General features: G+C 38.8%; 1 protein-coding gene across 3 annotated transcripts in view; it reads right to left on the bottom strand.

Annotated features, from left to right (window-relative positions):
* ITPR2 (inositol 1,4,5-trisphosphate receptor type 2) overlaps nucleotides 1-19,832 on the bottom strand; it is a 456,496-nt gene that overhangs the window by 273,741 nt on the left and 162,923 nt on the right. For 2 of the 3 annotated variants that reach the window (XM_037033923.1, XM_037033925.1), the window contains 5 exons: nucleotides 12,743-12,975; nucleotides 9,007-9,136; nucleotides 6,613-6,670; nucleotides 5,114-5,279; nucleotides 3,569-3,742 (listed from right to left, as the gene is read on the bottom strand). In XM_037033923.1, coding sequence (XP_036889818.1) covers nucleotides 3,569-3,742; nucleotides 5,114-5,279; nucleotides 6,613-6,670; nucleotides 9,007-9,136; nucleotides 12,743-12,975 — 761 coding nt within the window. The remainder of the gene's footprint in view (nucleotides 1-3,568; nucleotides 3,743-5,113; nucleotides 5,280-6,612; nucleotides 6,671-9,006; nucleotides 9,137-12,742; nucleotides 12,976-19,832) is intronic. The other variant, XM_037033924.1, reaches the window with a different exon arrangement.

Raw genomic sequence — 19,832 nt, 5'->3', positions numbered from 1 at the left:
AACCCAATTAAAAAATGGGGAAAGGACTTGAACAGACACTTCTGCAAGGAGGACATACAGAGGATCCAGAGACACATGAAAAGATGCTCAATATCACTAGCTATCAGAGAGATGCAAATTAAAACTACAATGAGATACCACTTTACACCAGTGAGAATGGCTATCATAAACAAAGCAATAAACAACAAATGTTGGAGAGGGTGTGGGGAAAAGGGGACTCTGGTCCACTGTTGGTAGGATTGCAGACTGGTACAACCATTATGGAAAACAGTATGGAATTTTCTCAGAAAACTAAAATTGGACTTGCCTTCTGACCCAGCAATTCCACTGCTGGGATTGTATCCTAAGAACCCTAAAACATCAATCCCAAACAACATATGCACCCCAATGTTGATAGCAGCACAATTTACAATAGCCAAGAGTTGGAAGCAACCTAGGTGCCCATCAGTAAATGAATGGATCAAGAAACTATGGTACATATACACAATGGAATTTTATGCCACAGAAAGAAAGAAGGAGCTCCTACCTTTTGCAACATCATGGATGGAACTGGAAAGCATTATGCTGAGTGAAATAAGCCAGGTGTTGAAGGACAAATACCATATGATCTCATCTTTAACAGGAAGCTAAACAACAGAACAAACAAGCAAGCAAAATATACCCAAAGACACTGAATTAGAGAACAGGTGGACAGTGACCAGAGGGGAGAGGGGAGGGAATTTCAGGGGAAATAGGAGAGGGTTTTAGAGGAACATATATAAAGGATACATGGACAACAACTGAGAAGGGTGGAAATGAGAGGGAGAGGGGAGCACGGGGGTGGGATGCGATGGGAGTAATAGACAGAAAACTGTACTTAATAAATAATTAAATAAAAAAATTGGGAAAAAAAGAAATTAATAGAACTTCAGGGGGGAAATGATAAACCTAACATTGTAGTGAGAAATGTCAGTAAGTCTCTCTCAATAGTTGGTGTCAAAAAAACAAAAATAGTAGTAAATAGATGATTTAAAAACAATTAATAAACCTCATTTGCTTGTCATGTATAAGGAATCCTGCACTCTTACCCATTCTCCTCAAGGCCACATGGAACATTTGTAAAACCTGATAGTAAAAGGGTCAAAATACAAGTCTCAAAATATTTTTGTAAAACTGATTATCATCATAACTCCATTCTCTTGCCACAATTAATTAAGAATTCAATAACATGGATGGAACTGGAGAGCACTATGCTGAGTGAAATAAGCCAGGCATCAAAGGACAAATACCGTATGATCTCACCTCTAACTGGAACCTAATCAATAGAACAAACAAGCAAAATATAACCAAAGACATTGAAATTAATAACCATCTAACAGTAACCAGAGGGGAGGTGGGAAGGGACAATGGGGGGGGAGGGGAAGGGAAGGGTTTTCAGGAACAATTATAAAGAACACATGAACAAAACCAAGGTCGGGGGTGGAAGCAAGAGAGGGAGGTGGGGATGCTGAGGTTGGTGGAGAAATGGTGGAAGATAAATGTAGACAACTGTAATTGAAAGACAATAAAATAATTTTTAAAAAGAATTCAATAACAAAAAACTGCATATACATTTGGAAATTTTAAGACTCACTTCCAAGTAATTCTGAGCCAAAGAAGAAATCATAATGGAAATGTTTAAATATCTAATACCAAATGATAGTAAAAATATCATTTGTCAAAATTTGTAGAATGCATCTCCCTAAAAGAAAAATATACCATCAAATTTTTTAAAGTCTGAAAAGTATGCCAACATAAAAGCTTAGAGAATTAGTAAAATAAATATAATAAAATAGGAAACATATCCAAAAGCTTAACAAAGCCAACAACAGATTCTTGGAAAAGGATGAAATAGGTGTAACTGTGGTACAACTAGGTAGGATGGAGCTACACAAAGTAAAGGAGACAAAATAAACAATATCAGGAATGAAAACAGAGTATAAAGCTACAGATAGAAGATACTAAAAGAATATGAACAAACTTATACCAATAAATTTGAAAACTTAACATATGTGATTATAAAAATATATAGCACTGACCCAAAATAGAAATCATAAATTTATATCATAAACTGCTATCTTACATTAAAGAGTCTGGAATTTAACCAAAAGACCTGAGTTAAAAATCTCAGTTGAGTCACACAGAGCCACGTGACAGTGAGGAAATCCTTGGGTTTCCGTTGATTCACCCTTGAACCTATGATCTCTATACAGATCTCCAAGGTTTGTTGTAACATTTAAAAGAAATAACATGTATAAAAATGTCTGCTATAAGACTCGGTATATAGTGGTGATTCAACCTTTTTCCTCTCATGGCACACATAAACTAATTACTAAAATTCTATAGCACACCAAAAAATACATTTTTTGCTGATTTGACCAAAAATAGGTATAATTTTTATTCATTCACACTAGACAACTATTGTCATGTCAGCTGTTGTCATTTTTTAATTTGACAGTCTAAGGGAAAATAAGTCAGTGGCCCTCACTAAATAGTCAGGTATTGCATGTTTTAAAAATTCTGATAGCACAATGGTTGAAAATCGCTGATATATAGGAAGTACTAAATAAATCGCTAAATGAATGTTAAATTTTCTCAGATATGCTGTGGAAAAACTTTATTTCAACAACAACAAAAGCATTAGGAAATCACAGAAAAAGTTCCTAAAACATTGAGTCAAAAACTTTGTGGATAGCAGAAACCCCCCAGTGGAACTTCCCTTCGGAACTCGTCAGCATTCTGATGACTATCTCCTAGTCTGTCGTCGCTCCTCTCTACAAAATAGTTTGGGTATGCCAACAAATAGAAAAGGGGGAGGTAGTTAAACCCCTCTAAATGGTCTACATTTCTGCAGATTAAAAGACAACTAAAACTCTAGACATTTTAAGAAAGTATGTTATCAATTATGACATTGGCACCGGTCTGCTTATCTAAGTATTACCATCAAAAGGCTGCTTAAAAAATTCTAACAGTTATTTAGTATTTAGTGAAATGCGAAAACAGCAACTGATTAACCCACTGAAAACTAAAACTAATACAGCAGATGGTTTATGATCATCGTATCACCACTCTTTAGATCAAACATAGATTTTTGGTATTTTCACACTGACAGTAAAGCACACGATCAGTCCTTTCATTTAGATATTTTTACATCTCATATAAGAATATGCAATAATGAAAGGAATGATTCACAAGTTGCAATAAATAGCTGCAGTAAATGTTAACGATAAACATTCACCTCTTTTCTTAGGTCTACATTTAAGACCCACATCTTTTTCTCCATCTCGTTCCCTCCTATTGTCCTGATTCCTGGATTACATGATTTATAGTAGAAAAGAAAAAGAGTGAAAAAGTAGGAAAATGAGGTAAGATGTGGTAGCAATTGATGAGATACTCAAAGTGCAGGTTTATAGTTAATTGACTTGGTAAATGAAAAACTCTGTGCTCTGTTACTAAAAAGCTTTTTTCCTTTATATACAATTTTGATTGTAGTGCATACAATTTAAAAGATATGATTTGAATTATTTCAAAGTAGATATTGAAAGCAAACCTCCATGGGCTCTTCACCGCCTTTCACTTGATTTTCGCCCATTTCTCCATTCTCATAGCTGCTGCTCTTCTCCACCCATAATTCGGACTTTTCCACGGTCAGTCGAAGCTGGTCTAGGTCCGCCTTTATTTGCTTGTAGTTATCGACATCCTGATTGGACACCAGCAACTGCACCTGGAAACAGAACAATTTCAACCCTTAATTTATTTAATGACCTTATTTCCATTTCCTTTATGTCTAAAACTCTAAGTCCTTCAACATATTTCTCTATCAGTTGAAGATTAATATTTCTAGAATTTTATGGATATTTTAAATGTATACTGGCCATGACAACTTACCTGGAAATATCTGTAAACTCTATCCAATAGATTCATATGTTATTAAGAATTATATATATAAAAGGAATGAACCCTAACTAAGCTTTTCAAAGTGCTAAAGAGTAATTTAAAATAAAAAGTACCGTAACTCTAATTTCATTGTTAAAGTTAAAATTTCTGAGACTCGATCTACCTGTTTTAAAACAAGTAGAAACATAAAAATAAGTGGAAGAAAATACTGATACAGTTTAAACCTCTTATCAACTTTAATTTATCATAATGTATATGTATTGTATGATATACAAATATATGTGTAATTATATCAATTTATGTAATTACTCTTATTTCATTTTTAAACACTCTATTAAAGCTTCCTATTGAAGAATAATGCTCTAATAAATAAAATAAATATTAGTGAAACACACATAAGCACTTAGGTATTTATTATTCATTAAGTCTCAAGATTGAAGTCATTCAAAAATAACAAAGAAAAGATTAGTCCATAATAATTCCTTTCTTTTGGATGTCAACATTTTTCAATCATATAACCAGAGACATGGAAATTAAGAACAATCTAACAATAGCCAGAGGGGAAGAGGGAGGGGACAGTGGGGAGGAAGGGTTTTCAGGAACTGCTATAAAGGACACATGGACAAAACCAAGGTGGAGGGTGGAAGCAAGGCAGGGAGGTGGGATTGGCTGGGGTGGGGGCGGGGGGCGGGGGGCGGAGTGGTGGGGGGAAAATGCAGAGACAAGTGTCATTGAACAACAATAAAGAAATTTAAAAGTAATAATAATAAAAATAACAAAGAAGGGATTAGTCCATAATAATTCCTTTCTTTTGGATGTCAACATTTTTCAATCATATAACATTTTCTTTCAGTGCTACTGCTTGCCCTACCCAAATTTATCAGTAAATCTGAGGTCAAAATAGTAGCTATGGCAACAAAATTCCTAATACCACATTATTACCCCAGTGCCTTCCTAAATCTTTGTGCCTGTCATTTACATTAAAGATATTAACTGAAAATCACCTGTGGGAACTCTTTTTAAAATAGATCATGTCTTGGTCTATGACAAGGCCATATCCATCTTTAAAAACAAAAAAAGTGTCCCCAGGAACAGCTGCACAGTCTCACTAACAGCGCAACCATGAAGTCGGGCTGGATGTCATCATCAACACTTGCAGTGCTCCTGCTCTGGAACCCCCGAGGGTACTCAATCTTACCTGCTTGAATGCCTGCAGGACTTCCGCCCTCTGGCTGAAGTGCTTAAACAGAAGCTGCAGAGCTCCGGACAGCAAAGGAGGGTAGTCGTGCATGATCAGATGAATGAGCACCCGCAAAAACGTCCTGCCTCCTTCATCGTCAAGTTGAACTGGATTCTTTTCCTTTCTATGAAACCGAGAATAATTCTTGAATAACCTATATTTATATCAAACCTACTCAAAAGGAGTTAAAACCACATATACACTCTGAGTCATATCACTTCTTTCCCCAAACTGGGAAACATCGTTTTCTTTTTTCATGTAACTGATAAGGAAACAAAGCACAAAGGAAAGCCTGTTTGCCCAGGAGAGCAGGGGTGACCAACTGTCCCAGTGCGTCCAAGGCAGAGGGGGTCTCCAGCACTTGGGTTTGCGGCACGGGCACTGTGTGCTGGGCACACAGGAATGAGTTGGTTGATGAAGCACAGAGAGAAAGATGGGACTCTGAATCAGCCCAACAGCATTTGCTGGGAAGACCTACTGGGATGGACGTGCGCCAGAGGCTGACTTCCCCTAGAGCACATGCGCATGTGCAGGCCACCACCACTGCAGCAGCTTTGGGCGCTTCATTCCTTTGGACTCTGAGCAAGATTGCACTCATTGTAAGGTGAATATCAGACACTGGTTTATTCTCCCTTCTCGGGCATAATGAAACACTTGAGTAGGACAACAACCGGTAACAAGAAAAACCAGCAAAACAATATTAAAAAAAGCTAAATCAAATGTTCTCCAGAGATAAAAATCCTTCTGATCCCCTTGATCCTTCATTCTCGTTTGTCTTCCTGACCAAAGCAAATGCAACAAAAGGCTCAGCACATAAACTCGTTTACATCCTCGTGGCGAATCGGTAATAAAAATGAATGCTAGAAACTCAATAATTTGTTGCTTAGACATTTTACTTTTTTTACTTTTCTTTTGGACTGCTATTAATTTCACTTCGGAAAAGAAGGAAACGAGTTTAAAAAAAAACAATACACAGCAGGGCTCCCGATCACAAAGGAGGGTGGTCATGCCACAAGGGTTTCATTTTCTCTAATCACGGATATTTACAATTGGCAGAGAATATCTTTATTTCTTGTGTATAAAGTTAATGATGACAGTGAAAGAAGTGACTTTCTTGCCTCCAATTCCTCAGATTTAGGGAAGTAATGTTTTGCAAGATGCAGCAATATCTGTACCGGGGGAGCTAAAGGTCATTGGTGTGCTGTCATTATTTGATGAAAGAAAAAGAATTCGGGGAAAAGTTCGATCCACTGATCTGTTCTCCTGGCCTTTCTTTTTCACCTGACCTAAAGAAAAAGTTCTGATTTCTCTCCTACTGTAAATTAGCAGCAGCTTCATTTCTGGTAAATTTATGACTTGAAATTAAATAGACCTAGGAGGGGAACAATAACAAATTATCGATAAAATTCTGAGTAAAATTTTATTCACAACGTAAAGAAACAAAAATGTTACTTTACCTTCCAGCAAACATAGTTTCTGCCTGAGCTGCAATTTCATCTATATCAGGAATAATAGCTGCAAAGATAAATGGTAAAATCTCTTATTTATCTTGCTATAATTTAGGCACAATATGTATATTTGTATACCTAAAAATTGTCTTGATTCCGTTATGCCACAAAAAGTCAATTAGTGAGTTTTAAAAGTCACAATTATCCTGGTCAGTGTGGCTCACTTGGTTGGAATGTCTTCTTGTAAACAGAAAGGCAACCAGTTCAGTTCCTGGTCTAGGCACGTGCCTGGGTGGCAGGTTTGATCCCCAGTCAGGACACATGTGAGAGGCAACTGATCGATGTTTCTCTCTCTCATTGATGTTTCTCTCCCTCCCTTTTTCCCTTCCCCTCTCTCTAAAACAAATAAGCATGTCCTTGGGTGTAGATTAAAAACTAAGGCACGATATAGTTTCGCCTTAGATATCAATATTTTAAATTGAATTTTATGTTTTAAAATATATATTGCTATAATCAAAGATATATTTAAGTGCAGTGATGGCAGGGGTCAGGGGGTATAAAAGAGGAATAAATGGTAATGGTAAAAATAAATTAAAAATTAAAAATTTTAAAAAGATATATTTAAAAGGTCAGAAAGGACCATTTACAAAGCTGCCTCATCTATATGTGTGCATATATATATATATGCACTGACCACACACAAACATATATACATACAAATAATTTAAATGGGTGATGACATGAAAGGATAATGTTTTTGAAAGAATCAAAATATACCTATAATGAACCTTATGACTATATAGTAATACAAAATGGCACAATCTATTTACCTAAGCTTACATCTCAGATTCTATACTTCCTTCTCCTGGGACCCAGTGCCCAATTATTCTTATATGAACTCACCATGATGCCTCACCCATCCCCACCACTAATATTTTAAAGATGTACTGATTAAGATAACGTGTTTAAATGGTAAATACACAACTGATTTCTCATTTCCAAGGCATATAAAAAAAAAAGAGAAAGATATAAAAAGGGAAAAAGAATTCTCCCCAGAAAGTTCCCTGTTACAAATGCAACCAATGACAGACACCAGGTACATCAGAGAACTGGTTTTCGGGGGGTGCCCCCAACTTTTCCTCCCACACTTTGCGGACACGTAGAGCTCCTGTTTCCAGAATTCTGGCTCCTGAGAGCCAGTAATTTGTATGCTACTGTCAATGCAACCGCCAGCAAGACTTTCTGGTTCTGCCATATCATTCCTGGAAACAGCCCTTTGGGGTTCTGCATTTCTGGGAAGCATAAAAACAACACAGTTGCAAATGTGCCAGAATGACTTCTCACTCGGGCAAGCTCACCCGTGTGCAAAGGCATGCTGCCTTTTGTGTGGCACGGAGTCACATAGGGAACACTCGATCTAGCATCCATTTTAACTAAACGCTTGAAATCACCGAATCATCCCTGTCAAATTGATTGACATACAAAGAGGAGGGTTCCTGACATCGTCACAGCGGCTGTGGTTAGAAAAGAGTTTCCTATCTGTACACACATCCTATCTGCAGAAAACGAGTTCTGTTAACTGGCTAAATCTTGGATGCAACATAGTTTATAGCTGGACATGGCTGGCCAGATCTGTCCAGGATAATAGTAATTAATATATCTGAGGTTTCATAAGGTACTTTCTATTGCCACAGTATCTTTACAATAATTTTTATGTTCTTTCATTATTATGGACTTACACTCAGAGATAAAGTGGCTTTATTCTTATACTTTTTAAATGTGAAAAACTGAAATACTGGAATAGTTTATAACCATGCAAAGCTAAAAACAACACACATAGGCACAGGCAAACCACCATGCACATTCACACATTCATACCATGGGGAAATGCCATGTCTGTATTTCAAGAGTTGGACGGCAGCTTCCTATCAAACACCTTTCCTGTCCATGGCTTTTACATCGCTCTTTGATCCAGGCCAAAAAAAAATCCCTTGGATTTTCACCGCAAATAGTATAATGCTTACAAGATTTCAACTCTGGAGTTGGAGAGAATTCAGGGGGAATCCCTGCTCCACACTTTACGACCTTTAACAAGTAACTTTAAAGGACCTTTATTCCTCTTTTATACCCCCTCCCACCTTGGTTTTTCTAATCTGTAAAATGGCACAAAAAGCAGTACCTCCACTGTGCAGAGCTCTGAAGATTACAGCGGAAACTGCATTCGAGCACCAAGTCACAGCAAACATTCTCCCTGCCATCCGAGGCAGGTTATTTAACACTTTGTCTCAGGCCTTTCGTGTCATTGGTGGAGATTATTTCCACTGTGTTTTAAAATATAAAATGTACTTTCAAGTTCTCGGGGAAACAAAAAACAACGAGTAGGTACTATGACAAAGGAGATACCTGATGGCATTAATGTATCTGGAGAGCCATTGGCAGCCGTCTCAGCGTTCTCATTGTTCTCCCCGAATTCCTTCTTGTATATTGACAGCATGTAAGAGATCCTATAATCTAGTCTGACACTCAGGATAAACTACAAGAAACATTAGAAGCAACACAATTTTCTTTGGTTAGCACAGTGTTTAAAATACAATTCAATGCACAACACCAAGAACACAACTATCAAGATATCACATGAACTAGTTAGAAATTCCTTGGTAAACACTTAATGCTTCAGCTGCATACAGTTCATCAGTCATGAAACCAAGAAAAGTGACGTGTTTCCCAAAGCATTTTTTTGAAAGATGAAAACCTGACTTTCCATGATTACTTTCTGACTATTCCAGGCGGAGGTCTCCTGTGGGTCTAGATGAAGAAGTAGTGATGCCACAGTCAGTCTTGGCTCTAGGCTACATGGAGCTCTGAAGTCACACACCCTGACACAGCATGAACGTGCCTCACTGGTGCTTGTTTTCCTCTGGGTTTGTGTGGTTGTCGCTGTTCTCCTTAATTGAAGCAATGACAGGAGCAAAGTGCCAATAAGATTCCTGCCTGTGCTCAGCACTAGGAAGGATACAAACCCCCAAAGTCCGAAGTCCACTGCCCTCCAGAAGCCGATGGTTGAGTTGGGAAAACAAAACACACCTTTGTGACATAATTAGGAAAGTGTCAGGGGCTAAATCATATGGTATAGAATATAGTGGAGATCAAAGAGGAAAAAAGACGTCCCACAGCTTTCTGAGTTGACAGTAAGGAACTGGTCTTCCACAGTGTCACCTTCCACCCAGCGTGCCTGACCTAAAGTAAACCTTGTCCCAGCAAAACTGCCGTCACGCCCCTACCCGCTCACCAGTGTCATTCGCACAGTAAACAATGATCATGTGACTTCCGAAAACTTGGTATTCTGCAGTACCACCTAACCTGATTTCACACCATGTCCCGCTTGCGTCACGCCCCACCTCCCCTTCCTTCTCCTGCCCCTTCTCTCATTCTCTCTCACTTCTCTGTTCCAACAGCACAGGACAGAGTGCCTGCAGTTTCTCTCCTGCCTTCTCGTATTTGTGCACAATGTCCACTTTACACCTTGAATAGTCTTTTTCACCAATAACCAGCTTCTGAGATATCCACCAATGTCTACTTTAAAACTCTCTCTCTCTTTTTAATTACTGAAGCTTCCTTTGGCTCCCCAGCCCAAATCAATTTTTCTCCTTGTTGCTCCCCCAACACACTATTTACACCTATAGGTCCCAAGTTGAATCTCAATCCCTCTCTCTCTCTCTCTCCTTTATGCTCCTTATGGGAAGCAAACATGCTCCCTGTCAGCTGTGTTCAGTTAGGTCCAACAAACATTTGTTAGGCTAGGTCCTTGAGGAAAGCACCAAGGGTACAAACAGAGTTCCACAGGTATAAGGCCTGCCTTTGAAGAGCATATAATCCAGAGCAAAAAACAAACATGAAAGAGACTCTTTCATGAGCATGGAGTGAGCACAGCAACACATATTGTCTGAACTGATTCTTGCTGATAGGGGATTTTCAAAGCAGGAGACAGGTCATGGGAAAAGAGGCCACAGGGCTGATGGATTTGTCAGCTTTGAGCAGAATGATGGGAGCAGAAGCTAAATAGCAAGTGCTTTAAAAAATGTTTTTATTTTAAACCTATGTAAAAAGCAAATCAATAAAATATCAATTAATGAAACACATTAACTTTTAGTTGAAGTTACTAAACTTCATAGAACTGTACTTTATAAATGTAACCAAAATAAAATTTTTCTTCCTCTTATATATAGGTTGGGAAAAGTAGGTTTAAAGTTGTTTATATGGAAAATAATAATTAATATTTAATTATACAAGAATAAACTATGATTCATGTACTTACAACTGTAAAGCTACTTTTGCCCCGCTTTGTATTTAATTATAAAAAAATCAATGGAAAGTGGAAAGAAAAAGGAAAAGGGACGAATGAAAACAAAAGCAGGCCCTGGCCAGGCAGCTCAGCTGATTAGAGCATCACCCCAATAGGCCAAGCGTGCCAGTTCAATCTCCAGTCAGGGTGCATCAGGAATCAACAAATGAATGCATAAATAAGTGGAACAACAAATAGATGTTTCTTTCTCTCTCTCAAATCAATAAAATAAAAAAAATTTTAAAAAGAGGCAGAGAGAGTGTTGAGAGAGGGCCAGATAAAGAGAGAGAGAATGACAGAGGAACAGACTACAAAAGGAGAATTATGCAAAGTGATGGGGAAAAGAAAGGAGAACACGGGCGAGGAGGCGGGGCCCACAGAAAGCAGGGGACTTGTACACAGAATGGGCCACAAAGAAATTCTTCAAGAGGTCTTGTAAAAAAGAAAAACATTCAAAAATAATCCCTGGGAGTGCAGACACAGACACAGCCAATCAGACCCAGCCCCAGACACATAGACAAACAGCGAGAGCAGAGCTTCAAAACAAGAAATGAAGAGCCTATACATGAAGAGCCCAAAAGAAGCAGCAAAAATGAGTCAGCCCTACCCTGTCCTGACATAGGTTGTCCTTGTCATCATTTTTAGCTGTTAGAGATTTTTTTAACGCCGTTTTTCTCTGTAACTCTAGGCTAAAATGAGGAGCCTATACAGTCGTCCCAGGAGTAGCATGATGTTAAGCTGCAGGCTCAGGAGGTCCACTGGTCAGGTGGTCACTACCCTTCTCAATCTCAGAACAGGACTGAGGGATTTCTCAAGGTCCTGAGCACACTGTTGGGAGGCCTGCAAGTATGTCTCAGGATTCGGCCCTTGGATTTCCTGGAAGAACTGTAAAACCTCTTATGATTATAAATCTAATTACTTTAAATAAAAACATACAGGCCCTTCCTGGACAACTAACCCACTTCTGGTAGCTCAGTCTACTTTAAATTATGATGAAAGACAATAAACTGTATCTAGATCTTAATGCATCTTTGAAAACTCCAAACTCCATTCTCCAAATCTGAAATAAACACTATATATATAATTTAAGTATCATAACTACTTTTCAAACTTTAAAAAAGTGTTAAGAATTCATAGCTACCATAATAGGAAATTTATTTACTAGACCAGTGGGCATGAAATAACAATTTATCTCCTTTAAATGTATAAAGCTACATTAACATACATATATATATAAATTTTATATATTATATATGTTATTCCTGGCCACTTGGCAACAAAAATACAAACAGAAATAGTCACTTACATAAAATACTAAAATAAATTAAAACCAATTATTAAAATTTTGTTCATAATAAATGAACTTTTATGTGAGTTTCTTACTAAGATGATAAATCTAGATGCATAGAATCATGTATCCAATTCAGTTAAAAATAAAAAAGGGCTAGAATTCAATCATTAATTTTGCCAGGTCTGAAATCCTTCTTAAATGAAGGTAAAAGTAAATTAGGGTTAATACTAAATAAGAAAATACATAAGAAAGAGGTTCTGTCCCCCGCAAAGCACTCCATCATTGTTAGATAGCATCACTAATGTATTTAATGGAAATTAAAATATTTAATTAATATATTGAATAGCTCAGTGTGCGATTTCTTACTAGGCTTGCCATTATCTTAAAAGAAATAAAACTAGATCAAGAGCATTTCCGAATATTTACACGGTGATTTGAAGCAAAAAATATAATTAAACCGATAAGCACAATTAGGTATCTGTGGCTGTTTTCATTTTGCCACATACCTGTAAAATCTCAATGATCTTCAGTTTGGTGTCCATCACGGTCACATCTTCGGGCTCAGCAGGGCTCCCTTGCTTGCCGGGGTGGATGCTCGGCTGAACGTCAGGCACATTCATGGGGAAGATGGAACCTCTGCTGAGCACCATCTGGGTCATCATCTCTCCCACACCATGGATGGTTCTCATGACATTGTTTCCTGGCACAAGAAAAGTCCCTACGTCAGCACACAAAGCACCTGGTGAAACAGCGGAAAGCTCCAGTTGGTCACAACCAGACTGACACCACGGCAGGAGCAGCAGCACTGTGCTGGCCCTTCTGCAGATGAAACGAAGACATTGCAGACACATTTCAAAATGATAACATTTTAAAAGTGAAAGTTCACTTTTCTCAGAAAATGCTTCCAAATGATGCATCAAGAATGACTTGTACCTCTAAGGACATCCAGATCAGGTCCTCCTGAGACATGTTAGGCCCCACCAACTATCAACCCAAGAAGCTCTAACATTCACAGTAACGGGAAAGAAAGGTTGTTAATCTCCGTAAGAAGGTGAGTTGTATGTGGGAACACAGAGATTCCATGAAACATTTCAATGGTGACTGGTGTCCTAACCCTACCTCAAACCAAGGTCTTCTTAGCTTTGTTTTCCACTGCTTATAAAAGACCTTATAGGAGGATTGTTTCAACCTCATTTTTAAAAAAGAAAGTTTCACCTGGTGAAGAAGCACGGATTAACTGATATACTTCCCATTCTTTCATCCTATTTGAACAGATAATCATTATCCAAAATCCACAAAGGCAATTATGCTTGAGGTAATTACAGGAAACAAGTTCGTATCAAAGATGATCATTTCAATGATCCAACATGGTCATTTCACTGACCCTCACAGGGTCAGTGAGGGGATCTCTCCTCTTCAGCATCTTCTGAGCTGGGCTTCTCACTCCACGTTTGTCCTCCACTAAAACTGCATGCGCGCTCACTCCTTACAGCCACCCGAGTAGTTGGAGGGAAGGCTCCTCCTGACCCTGCCACAATTTACATTCCCCAGACTAACTGTGGTTCCCCTAGCAGCAAGGATTCAAAAGAACAATTGTGTACTTTCCTTTCACAACAGTGGTCTTTGCTTCGTGGGTGTTCAGGGAGCTTTGCCTCAAGCAAAGGCCTAAGAATCTGGCCAAAAATTTTCTTTTCCCTAAGTGTGTCAGGGTGCAAACCAAGAGAAAGGACAATGGAAGTAAGAGGGAACAAGATAAATCTCTCAGTTCTAAGTCAAGAACTTAAACTGTGGGAATACCTACAGGATTGAAAGGCAAACAAATAAAATAAAAAAAGGAAAATAGTCAAAAGATGACTCAAAAGAATCTTGATGGTCCCACACAGGCAGACAATTCCCACTGAGCCACGGGTAACCACTAGTATTTGTACAATGAGAAAGACGGAACACCCTTCAAAGTTTATTATCTTATCCATATCTGAAATTAGCATACATAAAAGAGGGTGGTGCTCAAATAGCATATTTTTGAGAAGGCAAAGAAGTGAACATTTTTTTTCTAGAGAGGCATCTTCCAGGAAGAAATTAACTTGGGTTTTCGCTCTGAGAGTCTAGCACCTCTTATCACACTGCTGCTTACATAAGCCAACAAAAGAGCAGTGGGTGGGGGGACGCAGACAAGGAAAAAAACATGTAAGATAATTTCCAAGTTTGGATAAATCGAGACAGAGAATTTCAGACAGCCCTATTGTATCAGAATAACCTCAAGGCAGAATGCTTCCTTGCCGGTGGTTCTCCAGCAACCATAGCAGTTGAGTATTTCCAAACACCCCTGCTGTTTGCTGCATGGGTTTCAGGGATGCACATCTGGTAGCTGGCAAGGGTTCGGGGTCATCCACGTTCAACCAACACGTTTACCCGAAACTTGATTAGAGTATGTATATGGGTTTGCCTCCAAGACATGCTTTCTCCCCACTAACGCAGAACAGGCTCCTGTGTTATTCTTACCCCTGATCCACACAGAAATCCTTGGCACCCACAGTGTCTGCATCTTATTTAGATTTACATGGAAAATAATCATTATATCCAAGTGATTATTACACAGGAAGTTAGCCCAGACAGTTCCTCCCCCAGATATAGAATCTGTCACCATGAAATTGAAATCCAGAGGCCAGAGCCATGATAATATGCAACACATGTTGTCGATGAACTGGGAGGGTTCATTCCAGATGCACCGCATCCTCAGAGGCCCGGAGGACATGGCTGCCACAAACTCTCCTGACATCTCCATGTATGGCCCACTCAGAGGACTCAAATTAAAAGATGTTATATATATTTTCTGCAGTTGCTTGGTGGTAAGAAGAAGTGCTTAAATTGTGAAATTATTACAGCTTGAAAAATATAATTCAAATGCCACATAAATCACAACATGCAAGGCTCTGATATCCATTCCTCCACAGAAAAATTTCTAATTCTAGACTAAGTCAGAGGTGATCAGTCAGCAACAATGCACAAAAAGAAACCTACTATTTCTCTTCTCAGCTATAATTAGTTAAAGCTACAGAAAAGTTTTCAGTGAAAAGGCTACTGAAATATAATATAAATCCTCCAGAAAAATTATACCCTAGAAATTCAGCTTTTCTATGTCTTTTATATCTACCCAGGAGTCAGAATTTAGATTTACCTATAAGATGTACTGAAGTGGCTTGAAAAAAATAGGAGTCATCTTTGTTAAATAAAAGTATGAAGAAATTACTTAGAAACAAAAGCAGATAAACTGTTTAGGTTCTTTCATTCCATAACTATACAGATATGTACACTACTCCTAACTGCCTTAAGAGGAAAACTCAAACATAAACAGATATAGCAAAATGCATACTAGGAGTGGTGGCTGGGAATGGATTGAAAATACATTGTTTTGTCTCTTCGATAGTCCAAATGAACCAAGTTTATATGACCAACTCCATAGACATAGGAAGCAACAAGGTATTTATCTAACAAAAAGCTTTACTAACCATAATTTAATTTTTCTCTATTCAGTAGTCATTTTACTGCCAGTGATCACTATTGGATTCAACAATCTTTAACAATTTATGGATATGTAGAAGGTATAAGACATTTAACAGCATCTTACTTGATTTAAATTTACCTTATATCCATTAGTGTTTTAAGTCATCTTTATCCATTATTTCTTTCTATTAGAAATAATTTTCTGCTATGAGGACATAAGAATAAAAATGATATTTTGAATTTTCCAGTTGTTTAGATTTCAGATAAATAGACAACCTTCTGAGCATTTATAGGAGAACACAGGCATTTGACTAAAAGAATTCTGTAAATAATTGCTCATAGCAATTTATTTGTTTTGTGACTACTAAAGTCAGCTCAATGTTTTTTATAGTAATAGCAACCAAAAAATGAATCATCTGAAAATCATTCTTATTTCCCTGAAACAGATCTTTCTTAAAGATTTTTATTTTTTTAATATATTTTATTGATTATACCATTACAGTTGTTCTATTGCCCCCCCTTCATTCCCCTCCACCCGCACACTCCCTCCCCCACTATTCTCCTCCCGTTAGTTTATAATCACGTGTCTCAAGTTCTTTAGATTCTATATTTCCCCCACTATTCTTGCCCTCCCCCCTATCTATTTTCTACCTACCATCTATGCTATTTTCTGTACCTTCTCCCCCCTTCTCCTCCTTTCGCTCCCCTGTTGCTAACCCTCCATGTGTTCTTCATTTCTATGGTTCCACTCCTGATCTAGCTGTCCTCTTGGTTTGCTTTTGTTTTACGTGTGGTTAATAACTGTGAGTTTGCTGTCCTTTCACTGTTCATATTTTTATCTTCTTTTTCTTAGATAAGTCCCTTTAGCATTTCATATAATGAGGGCTTGGTGATGATGAACTCCTTGAACTTGACCTTATCTGAGAAGCACTTTATCTGTCCTTCCATTCTAAATGAAAGTTTTGCTGGATAAAGCAATCTTGGATGTAGGTTTTTGGATTTCATGACTTGGAATACTTCTTTCCAGCCCCTTCTTGCCTGTAAGGTCTCTTTTGAGAAATCCGCTGACAGTCTGATGGGTACTCCTTTGTAGGTGACTGTCCCCTTATCCCTTGCTGCTTCTAGGATTCTCTCCTTCATTTTAGTCTTGGCTAATGTAATTATGATGTGCCTTGGTGTGTTCCTTCTTGGGTCCAACTTCTTTGGCACTCTCTGAGCTTCCTGGATTTCCTGGAAGTCTATTTCCTTTGCCAGACTGGGGAAGTTCTCCTTTATTATTTGTTCAAATAAGTTTTCCACTCGTGGCTGTTTCTTTCCCCCTTCTGGTACCCCTATAATCCGGATGTTGGAACGTTTAAAGATGTCCTGGAGGTTCCTAAGCCTCTCCTCATTTTTTTGAATTCTCATTTCTTCATTCCTTTCTGGTGGGATGTTTTGTTCTTCCTTCTGGTCCATTCCATTGATTTGAGTCCCAGTTTCCTTTCCATCACTATTGGTTTCCTGTGCATCTCCCTTCATTTCAATTAGTTTAGCCTTCATATGTTCCTCTAATTTGTGACTGTGTTCCTCTAATTTATGACTATAATCTACCAGTTCTGTGAGCATCCTGATAAATAGTGTCTTGAATTGTACTTCTGAGAGGCTGGCAATTTCTCGGTCGCTTAGTTATTGGCTCTGGGACTTTGAGTTCTTCTTGCGCCATCTTTTGGGCTGTTCGTGTCTGTTCCATAGCAGGATCAGAGCCCTAAAGTGTTCACTAGAACAGGGCAACTAAGTCGCTGGGTTGTGACATTGTATGTGGGGGCAGGGTCAAAGAGGGACAATGGCTTCCCGTCTGCCGCCTGCCGCCGAGGCCCGGGCACCGCAGCCACCACCGTCACCAGGCCCACGCGTTTCGTTCCACTGCACTCGAGTGTGCCACCGCCGTCAGCCCTCCACCACTGGGTTCACCCCCTGGGGCCTGTGTGGTCCATCTCACTGTGCGCGAATGTGCGACCACGGTCAGTCTGCCCCACACCCCGACTGGTTCCGGGCTGCCTGCACGCCTAGGTCGGGGGATCTGTCCTGCTCGACCCAGCTCCGCTGCTGGCTCCGCCTCTCTTACCGTCCCATTGAACGGTTCGTAGTTGTCAGACTTCCGTATAATTCCGTTTTCTGGTCTTTGGGTGTGTCCTAGTTCTCCAAACCTTTGTTGTGTTCAAACTTGGTTGTGGGAGAAGGCACAGTGTTTCCACCTATGCCTCCATCTTGGCGGAAGTCCCTGAAACAGATCTTTACAGTTGGATTTGAATAAATGCATCTACCGTTTTAGTAATTCATTTGAAACAGAATGCTGTTAAACCACAAAGATATAATCCAGGAAGTCTTTCTACTCCCCATCCCTGCTCCACAGCTCCGTATAAACCTCCACTGCTGAAAACCACATACACTCTAGAACTAGAGACATTTTCTATTTCGAACAATCTCTAGAAGCAATCCACATACACTCTAGAACTAGAGACATTTTCTATTTCGAACAATCTCTAGAGCAATGCTTCCTCCCAGTGATTAGGGTCTAGGTTATAAAAGAACTTTTCCGTGTGCAAAGAAAACAAAAACATTAACACACGATCAAAAGCTTAAATAAGCTAGTGATATAAGCAGAGTAATAGGTAATATGGAGAAAATGGAAGATCAAAATTTAACACCCCAAGAAGACAATGGATGAGCAGCACTCCCAGTTCAAGGTTGGATCACAGGGTTTCAGAGAGCGAGAGTTCCAGTCCTCATCAGGTTTTTATACCGCGTGAGGGACCTGGCGGAAACCTGCCATTCCTTCGCCTGGAGGTCTCTTTTCCAGCTGGTCGTCTGGCTGGCTCCCTCAATACTTTCTGATTCCTGGTACAATATCACCTCCTCAGATCAGTGTCACCTTCTCTAAGGAAGGACTGCCATCACTCTGGATCCATGCACCTGCTCATTTTAGTCATGGCATCATCACCCTCACACACCACATTTGATATTTGCTCCTGTGATTACCATACCCCCCCCCCCAGAAAAGAACAGAAGCTCCATGAAGACAGGCATTTGGCTTGGGTGAGTGCTCTCTCTCCAACACCTAGAACAGTGCCTGACACCCAATAGCCAGTCAGTAAGTGGCTGTTAAATTAATACACAAATAAAAGGATTAGATTAACAAATGAATTATTCAAAACGAGAATGACTTATTTATAAGGCTCACATAAAAAATTAAATATCACTACATTAAAGGTACTCTGTTTCTCATCAAGGTGAGCTTTTGTTTGCTTTCCTTTATACTTTCCTAAATTTCTTCAAAAAACATATATAATTTCATGTTACTTTAAAACTTAATTGTTAAAAAGGAAAAGAGTAATAAAAGAGATAACAATGAGATAAGGGAGACTATGGAATCTGCCATTATAAAGGCAGATAATATCACATCCTATGTACTTTGCTAGTCCACACGCACCACCAGAGCAGGACAGAGGTTGGGGGAACAGTCTCTACCTCGCATTGTCAGAAAGGGACAGAACCTCAGAGTCAAGTCGACTGATGTCAGTGTGCATCTTTACCCCACACCATCCTGCTTCACTAGAAGACCACCACCTTCCAAGTTTCCAAATATTTTATACTAGAACTCAGAAAACCTACCAAACGCAGAAAGAAAAGATTCTAATCAACACTGTACTGAAAATGTGGAATTACTATTAATCAAACAATAAATTTGCTCACATTTTTCCCAAGTGATCTCATCTAACCAGTTATTATTATATAATGGGCCACACACTACTTGCGGCATTTTGTTTATATCACACAATTTAATTTTAAGGGCAGCCCTTGTTCAGAAAGGATTTATTCAGTTGGTAATGTTCGTCTGGCTCTATACTCGGAGCATGGGGGAGGAAGGATAAGAGAAGTAGAAGAATTTATAATATGGCTAGGAAAACATAAAACATGTCCAAAAAAGAAATTCAGAACAAATACAAAGCAGATGAAACAGTAATAGTACAGCATGGGCAGTATACAAAATTGGTCAGGAAATTCTTTTCACTTGGGAAAAGTATTATAGGATAAGGAAAGTGGTTCCCTGGA

The sequence above is a fragment of the Sturnira hondurensis genome, unplaced genomic scaffold, assembly GCF_014824575.4.
Source record: "Sturnira hondurensis isolate 20B ecotype Veracruz unplaced genomic scaffold, ASM1482457v3 Scaffold0021795, whole genome shotgun sequence".
NCBI classification, from domain to species: Eukaryota; Metazoa; Chordata; class Mammalia; order Chiroptera; family Phyllostomidae; genus Sturnira; species Sturnira hondurensis.
The sequence above is the reverse complement of the archived record's forward strand: the minus strand, read 5'-3'. Positions and strand labels throughout refer to the sequence as shown.